This window comes from Chaetura pelagica, unplaced genomic scaffold (genome assembly GCF_000747805.2).
Source record: "Chaetura pelagica isolate M959 unplaced genomic scaffold, ChaPel_1.0 scaffold128, whole genome shotgun sequence".
Taxonomy (NCBI): domain Eukaryota; kingdom Metazoa; phylum Chordata; class Aves; order Apodiformes; family Apodidae; genus Chaetura; species Chaetura pelagica.
Window position 1 is genome coordinate 790,869 of NW_009954302.1, and position 21,593 is coordinate 812,461.

Consider the following 21,593-nt stretch of genomic DNA (forward strand, 5'->3'; position numbering starts at 1 on the left):
TGGTGGGAGTGGTTCCTAGACAGATCTGCCATTCAGAGGGACAGTGATGAGCCTCTTGGAGCTCACAGACACAAGTGCAAAGTCCTGCACCAGTGAAGGAAAACCGTATCAGAGCAGGCTAGGGACTGACTGGGAAGCAGCTTTGTGGAAGTGGGTGATAGTGAGCAACAAGCTGAATGAAAAGTCTGTTGTGTGGTGTTGCAGGAATGAGTCATAGACTCATAGAATGGTTTGGATTGGAACGGACAGAATCACAGAATTTTTGGAGTTTGAAGGGACCTTCAGGATCATCCAGTCCCAACCCCCCTGCATGGGCAGGGACACCTCCCACCAGGCCAGGGTGCTCCAAGCCCCATCCAACCTGCCCTTCAACACTGCCAGGGATGGGGCAGCCACAGCTTCCCTGGGCAACCTGGGTCAGGCTCTCACCACCCTCACACTCCACAATTCCCTCCTCATGTCTCACCTCAATCTCCCCTCCTCCAGTTTTCATCCATTCCTCCTTGTCCTCTCCCTCCCTGCCCTTGTCCCAAGCCCCTCCCCAGCTTTTCTGGAGCCCCTTCAGGCACTGGAAGCTGCTCTAAGGTCTCCCTGGAGCCTTCTCTTCTCCAGGCTGAACAGCCCCAACCCTCTCAGCCTGTCTCCAGAGCAGAGCTGCTCCAGCCCTTGGATCATCTTTGTGGCTTCTTCTGGACTCTCTCCAACAGCTCCATGTCCTTCCTGTGTTGAGGGCTCTGAGAACTGGGCACAGTGCTCCAGGTGGAGTCTCATGAGAGCCATGTAAAAGGGGAGAATCACCTCCCTTGACCTGCTAGCCATCAGTGTCAAATACCAAAACAAAATACTTCCTTGTTATTAAGATAATTCTGTTTGCTAAGCTTAAAGTTTAGGGTGGGTCTTCCTAATTATTTTGCCCACTGTTCTACGGTGGGAACTTGCTTCTAACTGGTCATATGCTGTGATCACTGTGTCTTATTGTAAGCTACTTGTAGATGCAATTTCTTATTCTGTGATAATTGGCCACATCCTTTCTGTATGCTGATCTAGTACTCTGCATTGGAACACCCAATGATTGCAAGGACTTTGGCAGTGCCCTTTACCCTCTCAGTGACCCATCCAAGTTACCATTTTTATAGAGTCAGGTGGGTGGCAGGGACACATCTAACATCAAGAACCATGCAATATTTCAAACTGTTTGAAGTGTGACAGCACTTGAGGTTCAGAGACACAAATGAAATTAATTCTTCTAGTTGTCTGAAGAATGTTTCCCCCATATCTCAGTCTGAGAAAGAGACCCAGCCTAGAAAATTTCAGCCTGGACCAATCCTTAGTTAATGCTGTGTAATAGTAAAAGGTTCAGCATTTACTACCTATTAACGACAAGCTATGACTGGAGGTAATAGCTTTTTAATGTAAGTTATAAGCTTGAATTAATTTCAGAGATCACTGTAGTATCTCTAGTTGTTCTTAAATGTTAGAAATTACAATTTTCAAAGTGCTTTCTTGCAACAATCTTTTAAAAACTGTTTTGAAGGACACTTTAAAAACATGAACAATTTCAGTGATAAATTTTTGAACAACAAATGCATAATATGGCATGCTCTACATACTGATTTATGTTTGTGGCTTAATTTGTTGCTTAATTTGTATATTGAGATTGTTACGGGTGATGGTAAGTCATTCTAATTTTACCAACTCTTACTATTTCTATAGATATAAATATATATTTTACAAAGCTGTCTTTAGATTCTGTGCACCTCTATAGTGCTAAAGGCTAACATCTATGTCTGGTATTTGGGCATGCAGTGACTGCTTTTCTGATAACCGAATATTTATAAATCTAAATGACATAGCTGAGAAATTTATTGTTTTTCCACTGGATCTCTCCCCCATTATTTGGTTATTAACTTTCTGACCTCTGCCTTAAAATACAGGGAGAAAACTTTTTGTAATTCTTTTCAAGCAAAGTTACATAGCAACCGTTTAATCTTGTTTAAGAAATGTATTTAGTGGAGTCATCTGAAACTTACATACTGTCACTAATCTCACTTCTGTTTGAGTCTTATTGCCATTCCTTTAAATATTAATATTCAGATATGAGCACCTGCCCCTTGTAAGCCCTATTTTTTGCTAATACAGAAACTCTTTAACACATTGGTCAAGCACTTTCTTAAAAACAGATGTATTGTGGAAAACAATCAGATTTGACTGTTACAGCATTTTAGATACCATGTAGACTATCTAAGGAGGGAGATGGATGTGTGAAGTGCTATTGCTGATAGGTAGAGAGCTCTTCCTTGTTTACTGGCTTGATGAGAGCTCAGTTTTGTTTTGATTGTCACAATTCTGGCCAGTGCCTTCTGTCTTTAAGTCCTGTCTAGCCAAAGCACTAATTAGCTCTTAGAGCTTGTCGTAGCATTAATAGCTTCTTTAAGTCTGTTTTGCATGAACAGGAGGCACTGATGCACAAAAATGGGAGAATGAAGAATTGTTTCTCTAATATTTTCAAGGGGATTGAGGGGGCAGGGGGTGGTCCTGGTGTGACAGGAGTGTTAGGAGGTGTTGGGTTTTTTGTTTATTTTAAGCTTTGGATCTTAATGGTTTTGCAAAAGCAGTTATTTTTGGATTTTGTATTTTGGAGCTTCAGGATTCTGGTATTCAGCCAACGCTCCTCGTGCTAATTAAAGCTCTTGCCAGGCCATACATAGCTATATGCAAACTGGATACCCTTTCCCTGCTGCTTGCTTTAAGAATTTGTGTTCATTTTCTTCCACCCAACTCAATTGCCTGTAGTAAAAATACCGAATCCATGGAAAGATGTATGGAGGACAGGAGTGTAAGATTATGAAGGTTAGTTAGCCTAGATGTCTTCAGACAGTGCTGTACACAGGGTGGAGATGTGTCTTAATATGTTTCTCTCCATTATATCTAACTGATTTACTAGAAGGTTTTTAATTCCCCAGGATATGAGGTGGATTGACAGAACATACTTGATTACAAAGTGCAACAACTTTGCAATTCAGCTGTTGCACATTTATTGCTGTTACACTTAGAAATTACAGAAATGATCAGAAATTTAAGTATCTTGATAAAACAGTAGATTCTCTGAGTGTTCAGAGAATAATCTGAGAAGTATAAATTTGTAAGTTTACCTGCCTTAAATAAGGTTGCCTGCATGATTTTCTGGGAGGTGAGGAAGCTGGAATGAAGAACAGAAGTGAGTTAGCAGTACATTATTGCAGCTCATCTTCTTTGTCCTTCAAAGATTTACTCATTTGTCATATATGCCACAAGGCACAATACAAGCTTCTACCATAAATGTGTTACTTGTTCAGAATTTCTTGTTCTTCTGATCCATAAGATGTGCTCCTCATCTCTATTGAATTTTGAAGTCAGTAAGCTGTTTACCCAGCTTTCCTGGTTACTGTAATATAAGCTTTAAACAAGTACATGAAATTAATGTTTGGTTTTGTTCAGGTAAGATATCTTAAATAAGGAATCTGCATATCTGGAGAGTCTGCTTAAGCTCACTAGTTTCAGTAGGTCTTGATTGTTTTTTGTGTATCACCACCATGATGTGTGTATCACCAGACTCATACCGAGTTCATAGTCAGAAGTGGTAATTGAAGTATATATCAATTAATGCCTACTATAGAATTCCTGTCCACACAATCTAGTGAAAGCTGGAAGCTGTTCTCAACACTGCTGTCTCCAAGGATTGAGGGAAGTATGCTAAGTCTTCACCTTCCCACTGACAGCATTCCTGAGGAGGATGCAGTCCTCCTTTGTGTCAGACACTGAGAATAATCTCTGGATCTAGTCTGGGGTTCCCAAATGCAGGTTTCCTGGGGTACAGTTGGCTCCAGGGTCCTCACTGCCACCTGCTGAGGAGCACCCTGGAGGGAATACCCTGCATCCAGGCAGCTCCTCACCTCAGGCAGGTACAGACTGCAGCTTAGGGAAGTGCTTCTCCAGAGGCACTTGGTGCTAATCAGGAAACAAGGGTGTGGAAGTACTTGCTGAGATGAGTATCAGGAAATGCTCCTACAGAATACCTGGCAGGGGTTTGTTTACAGTTTCTTGGAAATTCCTGCCTTGTGTCACGTTCAGTGGGAAGAGCAACGTGTTACAAGCCTGCAACATGTATTAACTAGGTCTCCTAGTGCACTGACAGGCCTCTGTGCTGTACCTGGAGTGAAACAAATCTCAGACTCTTCATTTTCTGCATTTGCTTTAATTGTTATCAGTAGTTTTGGAAACAAGAAGAACCTTTGTTCAGAACATAGATTTCTGAATTTTCTCTTGCTTTGGGGGGCTGGATTCTGCAAGGGTTGTGCTACCAGGCTTCTTGAGACTCAGCTGCACATGGTGCCCAGGAAGGAAAATTGGAGACTCTGTGTTCCTTCTGAAGAAATATTTGCTGTGTTTGGTGTCTTAGAGAGTTAGGGCCTATAAGGAAATTTATCCCTCACACTTCCCCTTCTAAAGCTGCCTTCTCCAGCAAGGCTAGCAGCAGCTGTGTTCATCTTAGCTCTTCAGGTTCCTTTCTGTCAGTTTTGATATGGGTTGTTTGCTTGATTTGAATAATTGATTTGCAAGTATAAAAGCCTTTGCTACTCTAGACTTATGCTGTCCTTAATACATTTTAAGTGCAATAAAGTATTCAGGTCTTTTAATGTCTAAACAGGAGGTATTTTACTATGCCTACTTACTTGAATAATAGTAACAAAAAGGTGTTCTCAGCATAAACTTTTATTTTCAGGTTGTGTCATGAAACTGACAATAAATTTTCTGATTATACTGTACATTGTTGCAGATTTTAGGATTTCCATATCCAAATGTAAACCCCTCAAGAAGGTTTTCTAGTGCTTTAGTTTCTCCATTACCTATAGTTCTTCTGTAGTTAAGAAAAATTAGATGTTTTTAACAAACAGTAGCAGCAGGGAGTGGAGAAGCAGGCACTGTTAATTGAGGTAATAAAATCTGTAATTTGTGGCCCAATATTTCCCTAACAGTGGGAGATAAGATACGAGTTCAAGTTGCTTTCTCTTTCAGTTGTGTAAGTTGTCACATCACTGTTCCCATAAGAGAATGCAGATGATTTACCTTTGGCTTCGGGCTAAACAGGGAGGAGAAACATGGGGAAAATAAATACATACAGGTTGAACCCCTGTAACAAAAGTTGACATATTGTTCCAGTTATATCTCATTTATCTTTTTGCCGAAAAAAAAAGGAAATATTAATATTAACAAAATCTAATTCTGCCTTCACAGATAAATTTGAGCAGTTTTGGGCAATAAATCGAAAACTCATGGAGTATCCTCCAGAAGATAATGGATTTCGATACATCCCATTTAGAATTTATCAGGTAGGAGACAACAAAATAGAAACACTTTTGCCAAACTCCTCCACTGAGATGTCATATACCAGAATCTCTTCTCAGAATTACATGTTCCCTTTTCTGACATGGTAGAACTTTCTCTGCTCATCTGTGCTGGACCTGTGAGTTGTGTGAATTAGCAAAATAAAATAGACTGTAATTATTCCAATAGGTAATTACCATTTGTCGTGTTGTAAGTGTGAAATGCTGGAGAATGTGCCAAGGCTTGTATAGATCATGTTTGTGGTTGTTTTTTGTTGTTTAACTAAAAGCTAGTTCTTTCATTAACTGCTAACTAGGAAGGTTGCTTGGGATGCAAAATGTCCTCTGAAAGGTCAAGTTAAACATTTCAGCAGCAACACTTTTCCCTCAGCCACTGTGTGTGCTTCTTTTATTGTTGGCATTATGTGGTGAATAAAATGGCACAGTTCTTGCAACTAGTTTTGACTTCAGTCTTCTAATTCTGTACTTCACAATCCAACACTGGCTTTGAATTATCTTTTTCTGTTTCAATAGATCAGTGCTCTGTTTTTCTCAGCAGTTTGTTAGGAGGCATATTCTTTGGTGTCCTTACCATTTTTCAATGAAGTGAAGTTTTTATAGCATTGAGGTCACCATGAAGTTTGGAATCAACTATGGTTAAAAGCTCATCCAGAATTAATGTAGCCTCTCCATAAATTAAACAGTTCCGCTCTGTTTCGTCTTTGAAACATGTTCATCTATTTAAGTTTTACACCTGTAACTATAAAAAAAAAATACCTTTGTTCATAGTACTGAGTAGTCTGATACTCCTTGGTAACAGATTTTAATGACCATGCAGACCTACACAGTCCTGCAGTGGAACTGAAATAACTTTTAGTGTTAGATATAAGATTTTTACCGTCATAGTGAAACCTTAGATTGAGAACGGAAGTCAGTTGTTTTGTTAGAGATCACAGCAGATGGCAATGTTTGTGTAAGTATCAAAAAGTATGTATCAGGAAAAGTAGTTCGCTCACACCATTTTGTTTGGTTTGTGACTAAGTTGTTTGTTTGTTCTCTGATAGGTGGGGGGTTTTTTTAAGCCTTTTCATAGAAATCACGTAAATGGGTTTGCAAAATGGAGGTTTTGCAGTCTGAATAAGGTACAGACCTGTAAGCCAGCAGGGAAGTCTTCTAAGATATCAGGTGATTTCATGCTAGTAAAACCTTTTTTTTAGAAAAAATTAAATCTGATTCCATAACATCTATCCATTCAGCAAATATCCCTTGTCTTTATTCTCATAATCTTTTCAACTTGAAACACTTGCTGTAGTTCAAACCCAGAGTATCTAAGAAAAGACCAAACACAAATCAGGCTGATGCTGAGATAGCCTTTGATAAGGTATATTATATTGAGAAGTGTATATTATTTTCAATAAAGCTGGTCTTAATATTTCTAAATATTTCAGTAGTGTTCCTCTTTTACAAAAATAAGTGGATGCAGGTATTTCTAGTTTTTGAGTTTGGTTTGTTGGTTGGTGTACTGATTATTACTAGTCATAAAAGTCTATGTATTTAAAGGAATTCTCAGAAAGTGTTAATTAGATTATAATTTGATTTCAAGCAGAGTTAATTCCTGTAGTTTTAGCATGATTTTACAGTACTTAATGACAGACTTGTATATACTGAAGTAACTGATTCAAAAGCATCCTTAAGATGTATTTAACCCCAACTGCATTTAATTTCCATTAGTGCTGGTAGAAGTCAGCTTTGTATTCTAACTGTTTTTTTGCATATCCTTTCATAAGTACCTGAAAGCCAATTTAGCCTGGGTTTCTGTTACAGTGGACATTTATCCCCTTTGTGTTTTCACACAGTGTTTTTGTAGATACAGGTGGATGGCAGGAAATTAATAGGCACTGTCTCCAGCGGGGAGAGTTCCTCCTCTCTAGCTCCATACCTTCCATTACCCCAAAATTATTAGAAGGAAATGCTGTGAAGGGAACTGCCTAGGCTGTGTTTTGGCAATGTGAGGTGGATGAGTTTGCTTTCCTTCAAAGACATGATGATACCAACTAAGAAAAATCAGTCTTAGCAATGATGAAATGTCACTGGGAAAAGCTGCTGCAGAAGAAAGAAGTAATCTGGCATACTTTTCACTGATATTTTCAAAACTCAAAAGACTCTTTCAGTTGTAAAGCTTGTCTGTTAAAATACATTTCTAAAGAATAATATGAATCATACCTTGTGGTGTGCTATCCAAATCTGATGGTGTGTGGGGGAGAAAGATGGCAAAAAATACAAATGTCATGCTTGGGTAAGTCAGAACTAGAGTAACGAGGGGTAGTTTTTAAAGTCCTTGTCCAGCCCCTCTTCTTTGAAGTGTAGCAGCTAAGATTGGACCAGACTCTTGGCATCTGCTGTAGAAGACGGAGAAAACAACTGAGTTATCACTAAGGATCAACTCATTTGCAATTTTGAATGTTAGCTAAGAGATCCTGGAGATTTTATTTCCACTTGTCATAGTTCCATACAGCACAGTTTAAACTTGCACGAGACAAACCTTTGACATAGGTGGAAACTTTTTCTACCAGAGACGGTTTAAAAATAACGCTTATGTTTTTGTGATGCTTTTGCTTACATGCATTCAAAAAAGAAAATGCCCCTCTTCATCACTTCAGAGGTGATGAAGCTTCCAAGCTGCTGTCTCTTCAGCTGGCAGTTGCACAGAAACATTTGTTACCTTTTTGTCTGGTAGTACTGTTGAATACAGTGCTTTTTTCACTTGTTTTTTAATAGCAAGAAAGAAAATAATAGTAATGTTTTGAGTATATTATGCGTTTATGAGTGTTTTCTTGTACAGAGCTAGTTTGGCCTGAGGATTTATTTCCCCATGTTTATAAGATCAGCTGGTTTTGCACTTTCTAATTGGACAAACTATATGGCTGATAGATTGCAGGAAGTTTTCGTCAGCCTTTGGCTCCTGGCACTGGGCATGTTAGTCAGACTCTGGAGAAGAGTCTCTGTGTGATGATAGAGACTTCCCTGATGAACCCGTCTGCTCTCTAACACTGCAGATGAGAGCACTCTTGAGTCTCAGTTGTTTTAAGTTTAGTGTGCAGTCATCCCTGAGTTTTGGTATCTTGCTCTCTCCTCATGTCACACTCCCTCACTTGATCTTCCTTGCTCTCTACCTGTCAATCATCTTCCTTTCCCCAGGAGTCTGCCATATCAGTATATAGGATGTGAGGTTGCAAATAGGATATAATTTCTGAGAGTAAAATTACAAAAGTATGTGAAAGAAAATGCATTAAAAGTATTAATGACAAGTTCTTCTGAGCTTTTCTAGAGTCACACTTGGTTTAAGGCAAGTGGCTGTTTTATGTTTGCTAACCCAAATGGGGATGATCTGGCATTGTTTGTTTGCTTATTCCTCTTTCTGGATACTGGGACATGTCATTGTACTGAAATGAGCATTTCCTTGCCTCTGTTTTCTAAGGGTTATTAATTTGATTGCCTAATTCCATAGTAGACTACAGCTTTGAGCAGGCTTTTTCTATCACAAGTCCCTTAAGATGTTGTGATTAATTTGTACCATCACCAATTGTTATGGTGTTTACCTGCCTTAGCAATGTGAGTGAAATTCTTTATATTTAATAAATTGTCCATTAAATCCAAGGCTTTGCTCTTTTTGTCAGAGTTGCAGTACTGAGATGTCTAAATAGATTTAAATGTCTACCATCACCTGTCCTCTAAAAAAAGCAAGGTGAGAGGGGGGGGGAAATGAAATATTCTAGGAAGTTATTAGTAGCTGGCTCAATAAATGAGTCTGAAGTCCAAGTGTGTCCCTTTCCCAAGCAACAGAATATTGTTTCATTTGCATTTCCACATGAATTGGCAGAGCTCAGATAATCAATTGGAAAACCTATTACAAGTGTGCACATCAGCATCACAATTTGGCCCATGTTACAACATCTACTCAAAGCTGATCAAAACAGATTGTTTGGCAATATACTGCAAATAAAGCTTTCAAGTAATAAAAAAATCCATCCTTATATGCTAGAAGGTTATTAAATATTTTTTTTTGGTGTTGGTGAAAAGCTTTTATTGTATTTCAAGGCTGAATTTGTCTGACTTCACTCTGGTTTCTAGATTTTGGTCTACCATCCAGCACTTGAAAGTCATCTGACTTCTCAACCTCCAAATTCACTTGCAGACTAATTTCAGCAGCTTCAGTTTTCTTTGGGAAGCTGACTCAATTGAGCTCTTAAAGCCTCTTGTCATGAGGCTTACTTAACAATTGGTTTTTTAGTCATCTTTTCAAACACTAGCTGATACTTTAATAATCCTTGAGATTAGTATTAAAGTTAGGGATACATAGAGGCCAAAAGTAAAGCTTATTTCTGTAGGACTCTAGATCAGAAATAATTGAAGTAATGGTGGGACAGAGGTGGATCTAGCTGCTACTTGAAACTGCAAATCTGAATACTTTTATTAAAGAGGTTGGAAATGCAGTGACTTTTCAAGCAAAAGAATTAGAACGTGTAAGTCGACCTGAAGAGGGCAACACAACACAGCAAGTGTCCATGTCTTGTTGGCTCTTGAAGAGACCTGTGTGTAGTACCTTATTTAACTTTTTTCCTATGTATTAAAAATGACGTTTTCTTAAATCACCTGCTGAAAATAGACACATTTCTTTAAAACTTCCTTTTACAAAGAGGAAGTTTGAGTGAGTAGGAAAACAGAGCTGCACTCAGCTGAATTTTTGTGCTGAAAAGCAAAAAAATGAGCTCTAGTTCATCAGTTGAGTAGTTGATGGTTCAGCACTGAAGAAACACTAGCACACTTTCACCAGTTTTAAATTACTTTCCCATTCATAGAACTTTGATTTTAAAGTTTAAAAGGTAGGCAAGTATTTTTCACAGTGCCTCATTATTGGAGAAAAACCAACCCTTGTATCAAGTGTTGTGTATGGGCAGCATGATCCATAAGTTGCTATGAGTACTTATATATTGCTTACTTCAGTGCTGAAAGTAATAGCAGTTGGACAAGTTGTCACCCTGAGTTGAAGGTCACTGTCACCAGGTGAGGTTACATAATTGTGTAAAGCTTTTCTGGGCTACCCTAAGTGCAAAGTGAGACGGGCTAGCTCAAACCAACACTGGTGAAAGTTTGTTAGGTGTTTGGCATGATGGAATACTTTCTCAAACACTTCCCTGGAAGTGTTGAAGGGTAGGTTGAACGGGGCTCTGAGCAACCTGGTCTGGTGGTGTCCCTGGCCAAGCAGGGGGGTTGGAACTAGATGATCTTGAAGGTCCTTTCCAACCCAAACCAGTCTACAGTTTTATGAGTGTCCATGCAGTTCTTCTAAAAAATACATACATACATGCATACATACATAAATATACATTAATATAACATAAAGTTATCTATAAAGCTGTGAGCCTGCCTGGTTCAGAGCTGCTGTAGAGGTTGCATAGCACTCAGGGAAGGAGGCACAGAATAAATGGGGCTATAAAACCTGGCTTTGGGAAACTTCCCTGAGCCGTGACTGAATTGTTCCTGGGCTGGTTAGTTCTCACCTTGCTCAGGCTTGTCAACAGGAGCTACAATAATCCTTTTGAGTTGAATGTAGATGAAGCTTGTATACAAAGAATTGTGTGAAAAATCGGGGTTCTAAATTACATTGTAACTAGTTTAAAATAATAGTATTTTATTTAAAATCTTTTTTTATCAGATAGTAATTTATCTTAGAAGGATCTAGGTGTGTCAAAAACAGTAGCATCTGAGTAGTTAATAAGTTAACTTTATGTAAACGGTTGGATTGGGTTTTTTTGTTAGCAAAATATAAGTAAAAATGTTTTGAGTTACAATGAAATAATACTTTTAGGGAAGGAAAAAAAAAATCCTAGTTTGAAAATGCCTTAATCTTAGCAAATATTTTATGCACTCCCTAATCACAAATTGGTAGTTACTTTTTTTAACAAATTATTTTTGTATAAAATTAATATTTCATGTTTTATCTTAATTGTCTTATGGTAACAGACTTGGATATAAATACGTTTATGCAAATATTCATGCTGCAAATTTTAATTTAAACCAATTTAAACCATTGAATATGTTCATGCACTTTAAAAAATGCACTTTTCACCTTAACCTTGAGCATCAGTTCTTAAGAATGAGTTATGTTGAGAGGCTGGGATGAAGACAATGAATGAAGCAGTAGTTCATTTAAGTTAAGTCTGTGTAAAGCCATTATTATATCTTGTTATTTAAATGCAGTGCTCTTTAATATGTTGCTGCCTTTTGATCATTAAAGCTGATCACCTCTCTTTCATTTGGTTTAGCCAACACAAACTGATTTGCCACTTTCACTACGTACTTCATTATGTGGTTAAATTCTTAATTTGTAGGAAGAGGGATTTTTGCTACTTGAAACTTGCAATCCAGAGTTGTATTCCTCTGAGACTGGCTCTTGTACTTTGGTGTAATAGCAAAAAAACACCCAAACCACAACACCCAGTTGGTGGAACTGCTTTGCATTCAGGAAAAGGGGAGAAGCAGATATGGATTAATTTTTTTTTCTTCATAGGGATGAGGAATGTAATCTTTTAGGGTTATTTCTGTGGTTGTGTAGGGTAATGCCTATTGTTTAGGAATTAGCCTGGAACAAAGGCCAGCCTGTGTTGATGACAATGCAAAAAGGTAACTCTGCACAGATGAAAGTCATGGCAGAGTCTCTTTTGATTTGTCAGTATCAGTGTCCCAACTTATTTTTCCTTTACTCATTTTTAAATAAAAGAGGTAAATCAAACAGGTTAACTTTTGCACAAAATGGAGGATTAAGAAATGCAGGAAGTTTTCTGTTTTTTGGAAGGTGCCAAGACTCCTCTGGAACCACTTTCTATGTGAGGATGTTACTTCTCACTTGAAACACAGATGTGTCATTTTTTTTATAACCAAATACTGTAGTTATCAGGTTGTAGGGCTGACAGTTGGACTTGATCTTGAAGGTCTTTTCCAACCTTGATGATTCTAAGATTCTGTGATCCTATGGCTTCTATTTGCACTTTACAGAAGACCAAAAGCAAATTGAACACGGGTAAGTGTGGAATGAAACAAACCTTTGAGGAAGTGGGCTGTGTCACTGCAATCTAGGAAAACATTATGAATTAACAATAATAAATTTCTGAACTTCTGCTATCCTTGACTATGGGGGCTTCTTCTAGTTAATAATTATTGTAGAAAACTAATGAGAATTGTTGCTTTTAAGGCTTCTAAGTAGATTGGAAGTGTTGTGTGAAGTATTGTACTATTCATTCCTCTTAAGCAAGCAGTGTAATGTTTGCTTTTGGGGGACCTGAATCCATTTCTAAAGTTGTTTGCTTCACACGTAGTCAGCACTCTGTTGCTTATATATAAGTCTGCATATGCCACATCAGACACTGCAGCTGGGAATATCACTGTTGATTTGTTGTTGACTCGTCAGATACCCTGATATTTTACCAATTTGCAAATACATATCCTTTTATGGGAAATAAATGTAATGCTTCAAGGACATGCTTATGTTGTAGATGTCTTAGTGCTCAAGAAAATTGGGCTGCTGTAGGAGGAGTGTTGCCAGTAGGTTAAGTGAGGTGGTCCTTCCCCTTAACTCAGCACTGGTATGACCATAGCTGGAGTATTGTGTCCAGTTCTGGCCTCCCCAGTACAGAAGAAACATGGAGCTACTGGAGAGAGTCCAGCAAAGGGCCACTGGGATGATTGCAGGATTGGTGCATCTAATATGAGGGGAGGAAAGGCTGAGATACTTCAGCCTAGAGAACAAAAGGCTCTGGGGGAATCTCATTAATGTGTATAAATATCTGAAGGAAGAGCAAGATCTTTGAAGGTTCTCTCTGTGTGTATGTATTGCTTACTGTTGAGGGAGTTTCTTTAGCCCAAACTGCATGAAGATACTTTCTAAGAGAATGGTATGTTCCCTCTAGCAAAGAAATTGACAAGGATAAATTATATGTGCTGGCACCCGCATCACTAAGGAACTTATTCAACATAAGTGGAACATGTTCTTTTTAGAAAATAAATAGATAAAAATAAAAGCAGGTGTTTTGGTGTGTTTCATTTTGATCCTGGTGGAGCACCAAGTTTCCTGAACTCCACATGGTGTGAGATGCTGTGCTCCACAGTGGCAGAGACAACCTTGTGCTTTGGCTGTTGGTGTAGAAATAAGTTGGTTTGACATTTTTTTAACTGGGACAGGCTTGTGGAAATACCTCATTTCAGTATTCTAGTATAATAAATATTATCAGCATTTGAATTGCCTCCCTTTTGCAGGTCGGTTGCCATCAGACAGCAGCAGTTTGCAAACATTAGTGCAGTCTTGGCCATTGGAGCAATTGGGAAATAACCTTGTGTCCTTCTCACAAACTAAGCCAAAAACAAGGCTATAAACTTGAGCCTGTCTCTCTCTGGAAGCCTCTGTGCTGGTTTTCACACTGGAGGAAAGGCTGAGATACTTCAGCCTAGAGAAGAAAAGGCTCTGGGGGAATCTCATTAATGTGTATAAATATCTGAAGGAAGAGCAAGATCTTTGAAGGTTCTCTCTCTGTGTGTATGTATTGCTTACTGTTGAGGGAGTTTCTTTAGCCCAAACTGCATGAAGATACTTTCTAAGAGAATGGTATGTTCCCTCTAGCAAAGAAATTGACAAGGATAAATTATATGTGCTGGCACCCGCATCACTAAGGAACTTATTCAACATAAGTGGAACATGTTCTTTTTAGAAAATAAATAGATAAAAATAAAAGCAGGTGTTTTGGTGTGTTTCATTTTGATCCTGGTGGAGCACCAAGTTTCCTGAACTCCACATGGTGTGAGATGCTGTGCTCCACAGTGGCAGAGACAACCTTGTGCTTTGGCTGTTGGTGTAGAAATAAGTTGGTTTGACATTTTTTAAACTGGGACAGGCTTGTGGAAATACCTCATTTCAGTATTCTAGTATAATAAATATTATCAGCATTTGAATTGCCTCCCTTTTGCAGGTCGGTTGCCATCAGACAGCAGCAGTTTGCAAACATTAGTGCAGTCTTGGCCATTGGAGCAATTGGGAAATAACCTTGTGTCCTTCTCACAAACTAAGCCAAAAACAAGGCTATAAACTTGAGCCTGTCTCTCTCTGGAAGCCTCTGTGCTGGTTTTCACACTGGAATTGCTTCACTGTAAACTTGTGGGTGTATGACAACAGCTCTTCTTGAAACTCCTTCTGTTATGGCAGTTTAAGAGCTCATACAGAGCCCATCTTTGGAGGGAACAGAGAGAAAAGTTTGGTTTAATAACATAGGTATAAATTTTGTCCACTCTTGGTTTTTTTCCTGGTCTATGGCCTGTTAGCATTTAATTTGATATGGTGAAGTAAAATAATCACTTAAGGAAACAGGGAAGAATAATTAATACTTCTTAATGCAGGACTTCAGGTAACTTCAGGTTTAATAAAGCACTATGAATATTCTGAGTAACTTATTTATTAAACTTCTACTTTTCTAGATAGAATTCAGCTTTGCTGCTACCACAACACCTATGAATTGAATTTTATAACTGCTGCTTGGAGCAAGTCTGTGATAAATAATGTAGTGATTTAAAGGACAGTGATACAAGTTCCCTGCAGCACCGAAAAAATACTGGACTAATAAAAAAAAGTAATGCAGGGATATTTTAGGTCTTCTTGTAAGCTTTTATTAATTGAATGATGAAATAGGTACCACAATATCATAATATATTAATATTTTATTTTCAGGGAGCAGTTGATTTTCCTGTACTTTCCTTTTTATATAAAATAACTTAGATCATTATGCAAATTCTTATTACTTTTAAAGCTTCTTAGTTGAGTTGAAATCAGTTTTAAATGATCAAATTATCAAAGATTTTTCAGTGTCAAGTGGTTCATTATGAAACAGCACAGACTGTGAACTTGACAAGTTACTGAAAATACAGTGGAGGACGTAGGGAATTCTTAAGTTTTGCAGTTTTAGGCTGCCAACTTATGCACGTGTGGGAATGGTAAGGAATTCTTTTTTTACTTTGTGGGTTCAGTATGTATGGTAACTTTTTATTTGTTTAAACACTCTTGGAGCAGCAGCAGAGTGTTAAGGCAGAAAATCCAAGTCACTTCCTCTAGATGGAAATACTGGTAACTCTTTAATTTTTACAGATTAAAACTCAACTGTTAGTGAGTTGTGTTTTTCATTTTAAGATGCATCCTGTATAAAATACCTGACTAATCTAATTGTGCATTTCATGCAGTGTTTGAAAAGGACCAGGCAAGCTGACTACTCTTTTTTTTTTGGCAGGATGATAGGGAAGAAAAAGGGCTATAATTGTTAGCACGGTATGTAACTGTATAGCTTGTCTCTGATCCTTTGAGGCTTTACATTTCCTTTAAGGACCTCTTAAAACTTTCCCTCACTTATAACTCTCCCCAGCACCATATACCTGAGTAGGAAATTTTAATCTATTTTTTCTCACTGCAGTGTAATTTTGTTTTCACTGTCATTTTCCTGTCACTGTTATTTCTTTTAAAATAATAAAGTCTTCATTAGTTCTGTGAAGCACAAGATTTGCAGTGCTGTGTGGTGCATAAAGGAAGGAGAAATTTCAGTTGCAGTAAGATAGAAAGGACATGGAGCTCCTAGAGAGGGTCCAGAGGAGGCCACAAAGATGATCCAAGGGCTGGAGCAGCTCTGCTCTGGAGACAGGCTGGGAGAGTTGGGATGTTCAGCCTGGAGAAGAGAAGGCTCCAGGGAGAACTTAGAGCACCTTCCAGGGCCTGAAGGGGCTCCAGGAAAGCTGGGGAGGGGCTTGGGACAAGGGCAGGGAGGGAGAGGACAAGGGGGAATGGATGAAAAGTGGAGGAGGGGAGATTGAGGTGAGACATGAGGAGGGAATTGTGGAGTGTGAGGGTGGTGAGAGCCTGGCCCAGGTTGCCCAGGGAAGCTGTGGCTGCCCCATCCCTGGTAGTGTTGAAGGGCAGGTTGGATGGGGCTTGGAGCAACCTGGGCTGGCGAGAGGTGTCCCTGCCCATGCAGGGAAGTTTGATCTAGATGATCTTGAAGGTCCCTTCCAACCCAAACCATTCTATGACTCTGTGATTCTAAATAAGTCCAACTTTCTAGAATATATGTTAACTTCAGAGTTGAATATTTGCTTTCTTTAAAAATTGATTATTTGATACTAAATTGTGGACATGATCAGTGCAAAATGCACTGCAAGTTTTGGGCCAGGTGGTTGTCTTAATATGCTCACATACTTGAAGACATTTTATTTGTAGATCTGTCTCTAGCAATTACTGATTGACTCCCTTGTGTTATATCCTGCAGATGCATCCAGCATCTTTTGGACAGCTCACAGCTACACTGGGGTTAGACTGTGAAATAAAATAATTTTAAAAGCCCTATATTCTACAGGAGCTATAAAATCTTTGCAGGAGAAGATGATGGATGCTGCACAAATACCTGCTTTAGGCCTGAGGTAGATTATTTCAAGTCTTTGTTAGTTTTAACAGTTAACCAGTGATGTCTTTGTGGGTGAGGTTACAGATAGTACTGTTTTGCATGATTGTTTAAGCAAATATTGTACAAAACATGACATTATGTGAGCACTTACTCATGTTGGCTAGTCCTTCATGTGGTGCTGTAGTAAATACTGGAGTAGAAAGCTGTGGTCAAGTTGGACTTTTATATTACTAGCTACAACACTTATTTTTCTAAAATTATTTATGCTTCTATATGACAAAGATACTTTGAAAAACTATCCTATAAACATTCTAGACTGTAGGATGGGACTTTTCTTGTGACTCTTTTAATGCATAAAGCATCTGGTACATGGGAGGAGAGAAATGTAAGCATGTTTGGGGTCATTCTTTGCCCATAGAATTATGTTTGTGAATCACAATCCTTGTATAAATACCATGAAGTTACTTCTGTCATTTTAAAGATTATGGACACCAATGATTTTTACCTGTATTGCTCAACATTTAAAATAGAAAATTAATTGAATTTTGTAGAACACTTTGTGATAGCAGCTGAGGATGTTGCTTTGCTCAGCAACTATCTAGAAGATAGACCTTTGGATTTCACTCTTGCTATAATATGGCATTAAGTTATGATAACTAGGGAAACTATGAAACTAGGGGGAAAAATTGATTAAAATTTATTAATAAATAATGAGAAACTGCAATATGCACTTGGGAAATTCTTATCTTTAAAGTCTGTTGATGACAACCACCTTTGCCTTGCATCATTCTAATGTTTATTTCCACTTCTGCTGCTCCAGATGGCAAACCCTTGGGAGCTGTGATTAGACCCTGTGAATAAGTGGTTATTTTTGAAAAATAAACCCAAAACGCTAGAAAATTGTTTGGGCTATAACAGTTTTAGGCTTTTAGGGGTTTGTTTATTTATTTATTTATTTTAATTTCTTAATGTTTTGGAGCTAAATGTCTTCAGTGTGTTGTGCCAGAGTTCACTTCTCAAGCTGGATCTGTCTGAGGTGCATCCTGCTGGCTGTTTGCCTTCCATCATTTTTCAAACGTTCAGACATTCCATTAGCCCTGTTTGTTTCCACATTCTGCTACCCTGAGGACATAAAGAATTGACTGCAGGAGCTCATCAGCTCCTTCTCATCAGTCTTTGTAAGAAAAACTGGAAAAAGGCTGTTCCTCCATTTTTTGGAGGCTGTTGGCAGGAATTAACAGTAGCTGTGTCAACAGTTCTTCCTGTCCTGCTGTTTCAGAGGTGAATGACAATTCAGTTGTCATTGTTACTCTAATGCTTGTGGCTTTTCATGTAGGTAGGTGACAGGGTTCACATTTAAACTTCCTTTAAAAATTAATTTTTAATTTTCACATTTCTTACAATACTTCCTATTTATTTCTTTTTTTCCAAAAACCTCCACCAGCAGGTAAAATATTTTTGGGGTGTTCTGTTTGGTTTGTTTTGTTTCTGTTTTTTAAGTCCTGTGATAGGACAGGAACCACTTAGAGTGGTAGGAAAGGAAATTTGGAAGGAGCAGTGGCCTGCATTTCTTTTTCCTATTAAGATAGTATGTGGTGAGAGTGTAATTTACTGGATCCCAGTCCCCTGGAATGCAGGCCACATCAGATGCTCTCTGGAGTTAGCTGCTTAGCAGAAATTTGTCAGCAACAATTTAGAGCTTAATTAAAATGTTGGGGTTGATTGAATATGAGGTTTTTAACTTCTGTTTGCTAGCTCAGGTGCCCAGTTTGGGAGAAGAGGTCAAGCTGTCAGGATTTTTTTTTTCCCATCCTTTTGAGTTCAGATGCTTTCTGGCCCTGGGATTGCTTATACAGATCCTCAAAGAATGAGATTACTTATCATAACCACAGTTCTTAAATAAGTGTGTCTGTAGATCCCATAAGCTACTTTGCTTCTTCTGCAACACTGGGAGTTTATTGCTTACATTGTGGTACAGTGATTGCCAGTTGATTTGCTTTTCTTGCCTCAAATAAAAAGGAAATCATGATGATATGGAAGTTCTAACAGGACCCAGAATTAAAATCACTCTGAATTCCTGTGTGTATCTGCCACAGAAGTGGTGCATGTGTGGTGTTTACACCTGACTAATTCCTTAAATAGGCAGACTCTAGGTTGTCTGTGAAAGCACATTTTTTTTTTATTTAATTTTTTTTAGTTGTGTTTTGGTTCTCAAAGCTACAATAGTTTGCATTTTCCAGCATAAAATCTCCTGGAAAAATTCAGGTGGCTTAAGTTGTAAAGGTACTTCTTTGCCATTGAAAGTGCTTGGTGTGTTTCTAAAAGCAGGAAGACAAACTAGTGCAGAAGTTGTTGGGTATTTGTTACTGTATTGCTTTGACTTGGCAAAACATACAGGTGTTTGCTGAGCTCCTAAGTTTGTGCTCACTGCTTGTTTTACTTTAATCAAGAATATACTGAAATGTTTGGTTTAAGCAGATTTTATTCCCATAACAGAAGGAGGTTTTCTTTAATTAAAAAAGAACTTAATGCTTTTATATCCATGACATGGTTTGTAAATTATCTTCACGGTTTTCTGGAGCATCAACAACCAAAAACTTCTCTGCATTTCATGATATGAATGGAATATAAGAGGGGGGAAAAAACCAAACCAAAGCCCAGATGTTGTTTCTGCTGCAGCCTCTTGTTTTGTCCTAGCTTCTGCCTGTCTCAAATAGTAATACTTCATATTTCCATGGTCCTTAAATTATTGTTTTTGCTAATCTTGTTATCAAAACAGGCAACAACAGAGAGACCTTTTATACAGAAGCTATTTCGACCAATTGCTTCAGGAGGACAGTTGCATACTTTGGGAGATCTGCTAAAAGATGTGTGTCCTAGTGCTGTCACCTCTGAAGGTACTGTAGAAATCAGCTTCCATCCAATAAGTTAATTTTTTCTGTTTATTTATTGTTTGGGTTCAGATGGGGATTTGGGAGGAGGAACTATGTCTCAGTACCAGAGTTTCAGATTGCACTTTGTTCTCTGATGTTCTCATTATACATCACCTCCAGTGTTTGGAGAGGGTAAGATGGAGTCCTTTAGGCACTCCTGAAAAATTCACCTCTGGAAGTTTTATTTTAAAATTCATATGCTCCTTTGCCATCACACTGGTCTTAGAAAATAGCATGAGTGTTTTTATTGCATTTTTAACAAGCATTCTTCAAGCAATGTCAACAAAAGTTTTAAGTTACCTTTAATGTTAGATTGTGTAAACTACAAAACTGCTAGAAATCGAAGTTGTTTTCAGAAGCCAAACCTTTTAAATTGTACAAAAAAAGAAAATGATTGGTTGGCACTGTGTGACAAGGTACTGTTTAGTTCATGTAGCATCATATCACTTCATGCAGTAGCATTTGTTGATCAGCACTTATTCAGAAAAATAAGCTTTTTTGGGTGTTACTTTACCCTCAGAGATTACAACTGTTGGAACTTGGATATACTTGCCTGGTGGGATAAAACTAAAAGTTACCTACTGTGCAAACTGAGATAAAAATTATCCAATCTGAAATGTTTTTCATCTTGTTCTTTCTTTTGTATAACCTGTTCCTTCAAATAGGAAATTATTTCTTTTAGTCAATAAATAGCTAATTGCCTTGAGAAATGTCTGATAGTCTAGAGAAGATCTTGGCACAAAATGTGCTGATGTAGTATCAGCACCTTTTGACAATGAAACCCTAAATTTGAAATCAATATAAAAATCTACAAGATGTTATTGTACACAGAAGTTGTGTCATTCCAAATCAAACAGTTGTTACGGATTTCTTTAACTATGGTGATCTTAGAAACGGAGTGGAATCTCAAAGGTGTTTTTTTTAACCCCTGTTTAGTGTTTGTTAACACATTTTCAAAAAATGACAACATTTATGAAATATAGGGAATGTTGCTAGCCATGCATCCATTTTTCCCAAAGCTGCTGTAAATTTTAGAGCATAATTGTAGGTGCTTCTTGCACCTAGCTGTCCAAAAGATAAAGCAAGATACAGAGAGATACTTGGTGGTTAGCACAAAAGTGAGTTTAACCATCTTTAAGTACTGAAATGTGAGGATTCTACAGACACTAGTGAAAAGGTATGATGTAAATGTTTAAAAAAGAATAAGAAGGATGGTGCATTTTGACTTGGAAAGCAGTCAGAAGTACAAATGGAATGAAAGAACAACTCAAAAAGCATTTATGCAGAAGTTATTCCAAGGATATAATGGATGAGTTGAATTTTTAGATAATTTGGTTGGAAGCTGCAGCTGGGGAATGTGCTGTTAGTGCCTGTATTAAAGGTGAATGTCATTTATCTGAGCACCAGTGGCTCGATGCTTCTCGTGAGTAGGTGGTCTCTTCAGATGTAGACAAATGCACCAACCTTGACTAGCAGACTGGAAACATGCTGTGCTAGTTGCTTGCTTCATTTTTGCTCAAACAAAACCCCTATAATGCTTACTCAATGGGGGCAAAAAATGATTATTTGGAAGAGACTAAAATAGGTTCTACCCTTACACAGGAGGAGTGATTTTAAATTTGGGGGAAGGGTTTCCTTACACTGGAATGTGTTTGTCTGTTCTTGTATAAAGCTGCTGAAGTTTGGCCTAGTGAACACCTGGACAGAGTAAGAGGGTTAAGAGGTGATAAAAGGATGAGGGGGGAAAAAGAAGCATATTGCATGCGGATCATACATTGATGTTGTGCAAGGCATCCGTGAAAAAACAGGAG

General features: G+C 38.1%; 1 protein-coding gene across 2 annotated transcripts in view; it reads left to right on the forward strand.

Annotated features, from left to right (window-relative positions):
• ATG5 (autophagy related 5) overlaps positions 1–21,593 on the forward strand; it is a 66,431-nt gene that overhangs the window by 23,884 nt on the left and 20,954 nt on the right. For both annotated transcript variants that reach the window (XM_010003858.1, XM_010003857.1), the window contains 2 exons: positions 5,275–5,369; positions 19,629–19,746. In XM_010003858.1, coding sequence (XP_010002160.1) covers positions 5,275–5,369; positions 19,629–19,746 — 213 coding nt within the window. The remainder of the gene's footprint in view (positions 1–5,274; positions 5,370–19,628; positions 19,747–21,593) is intronic.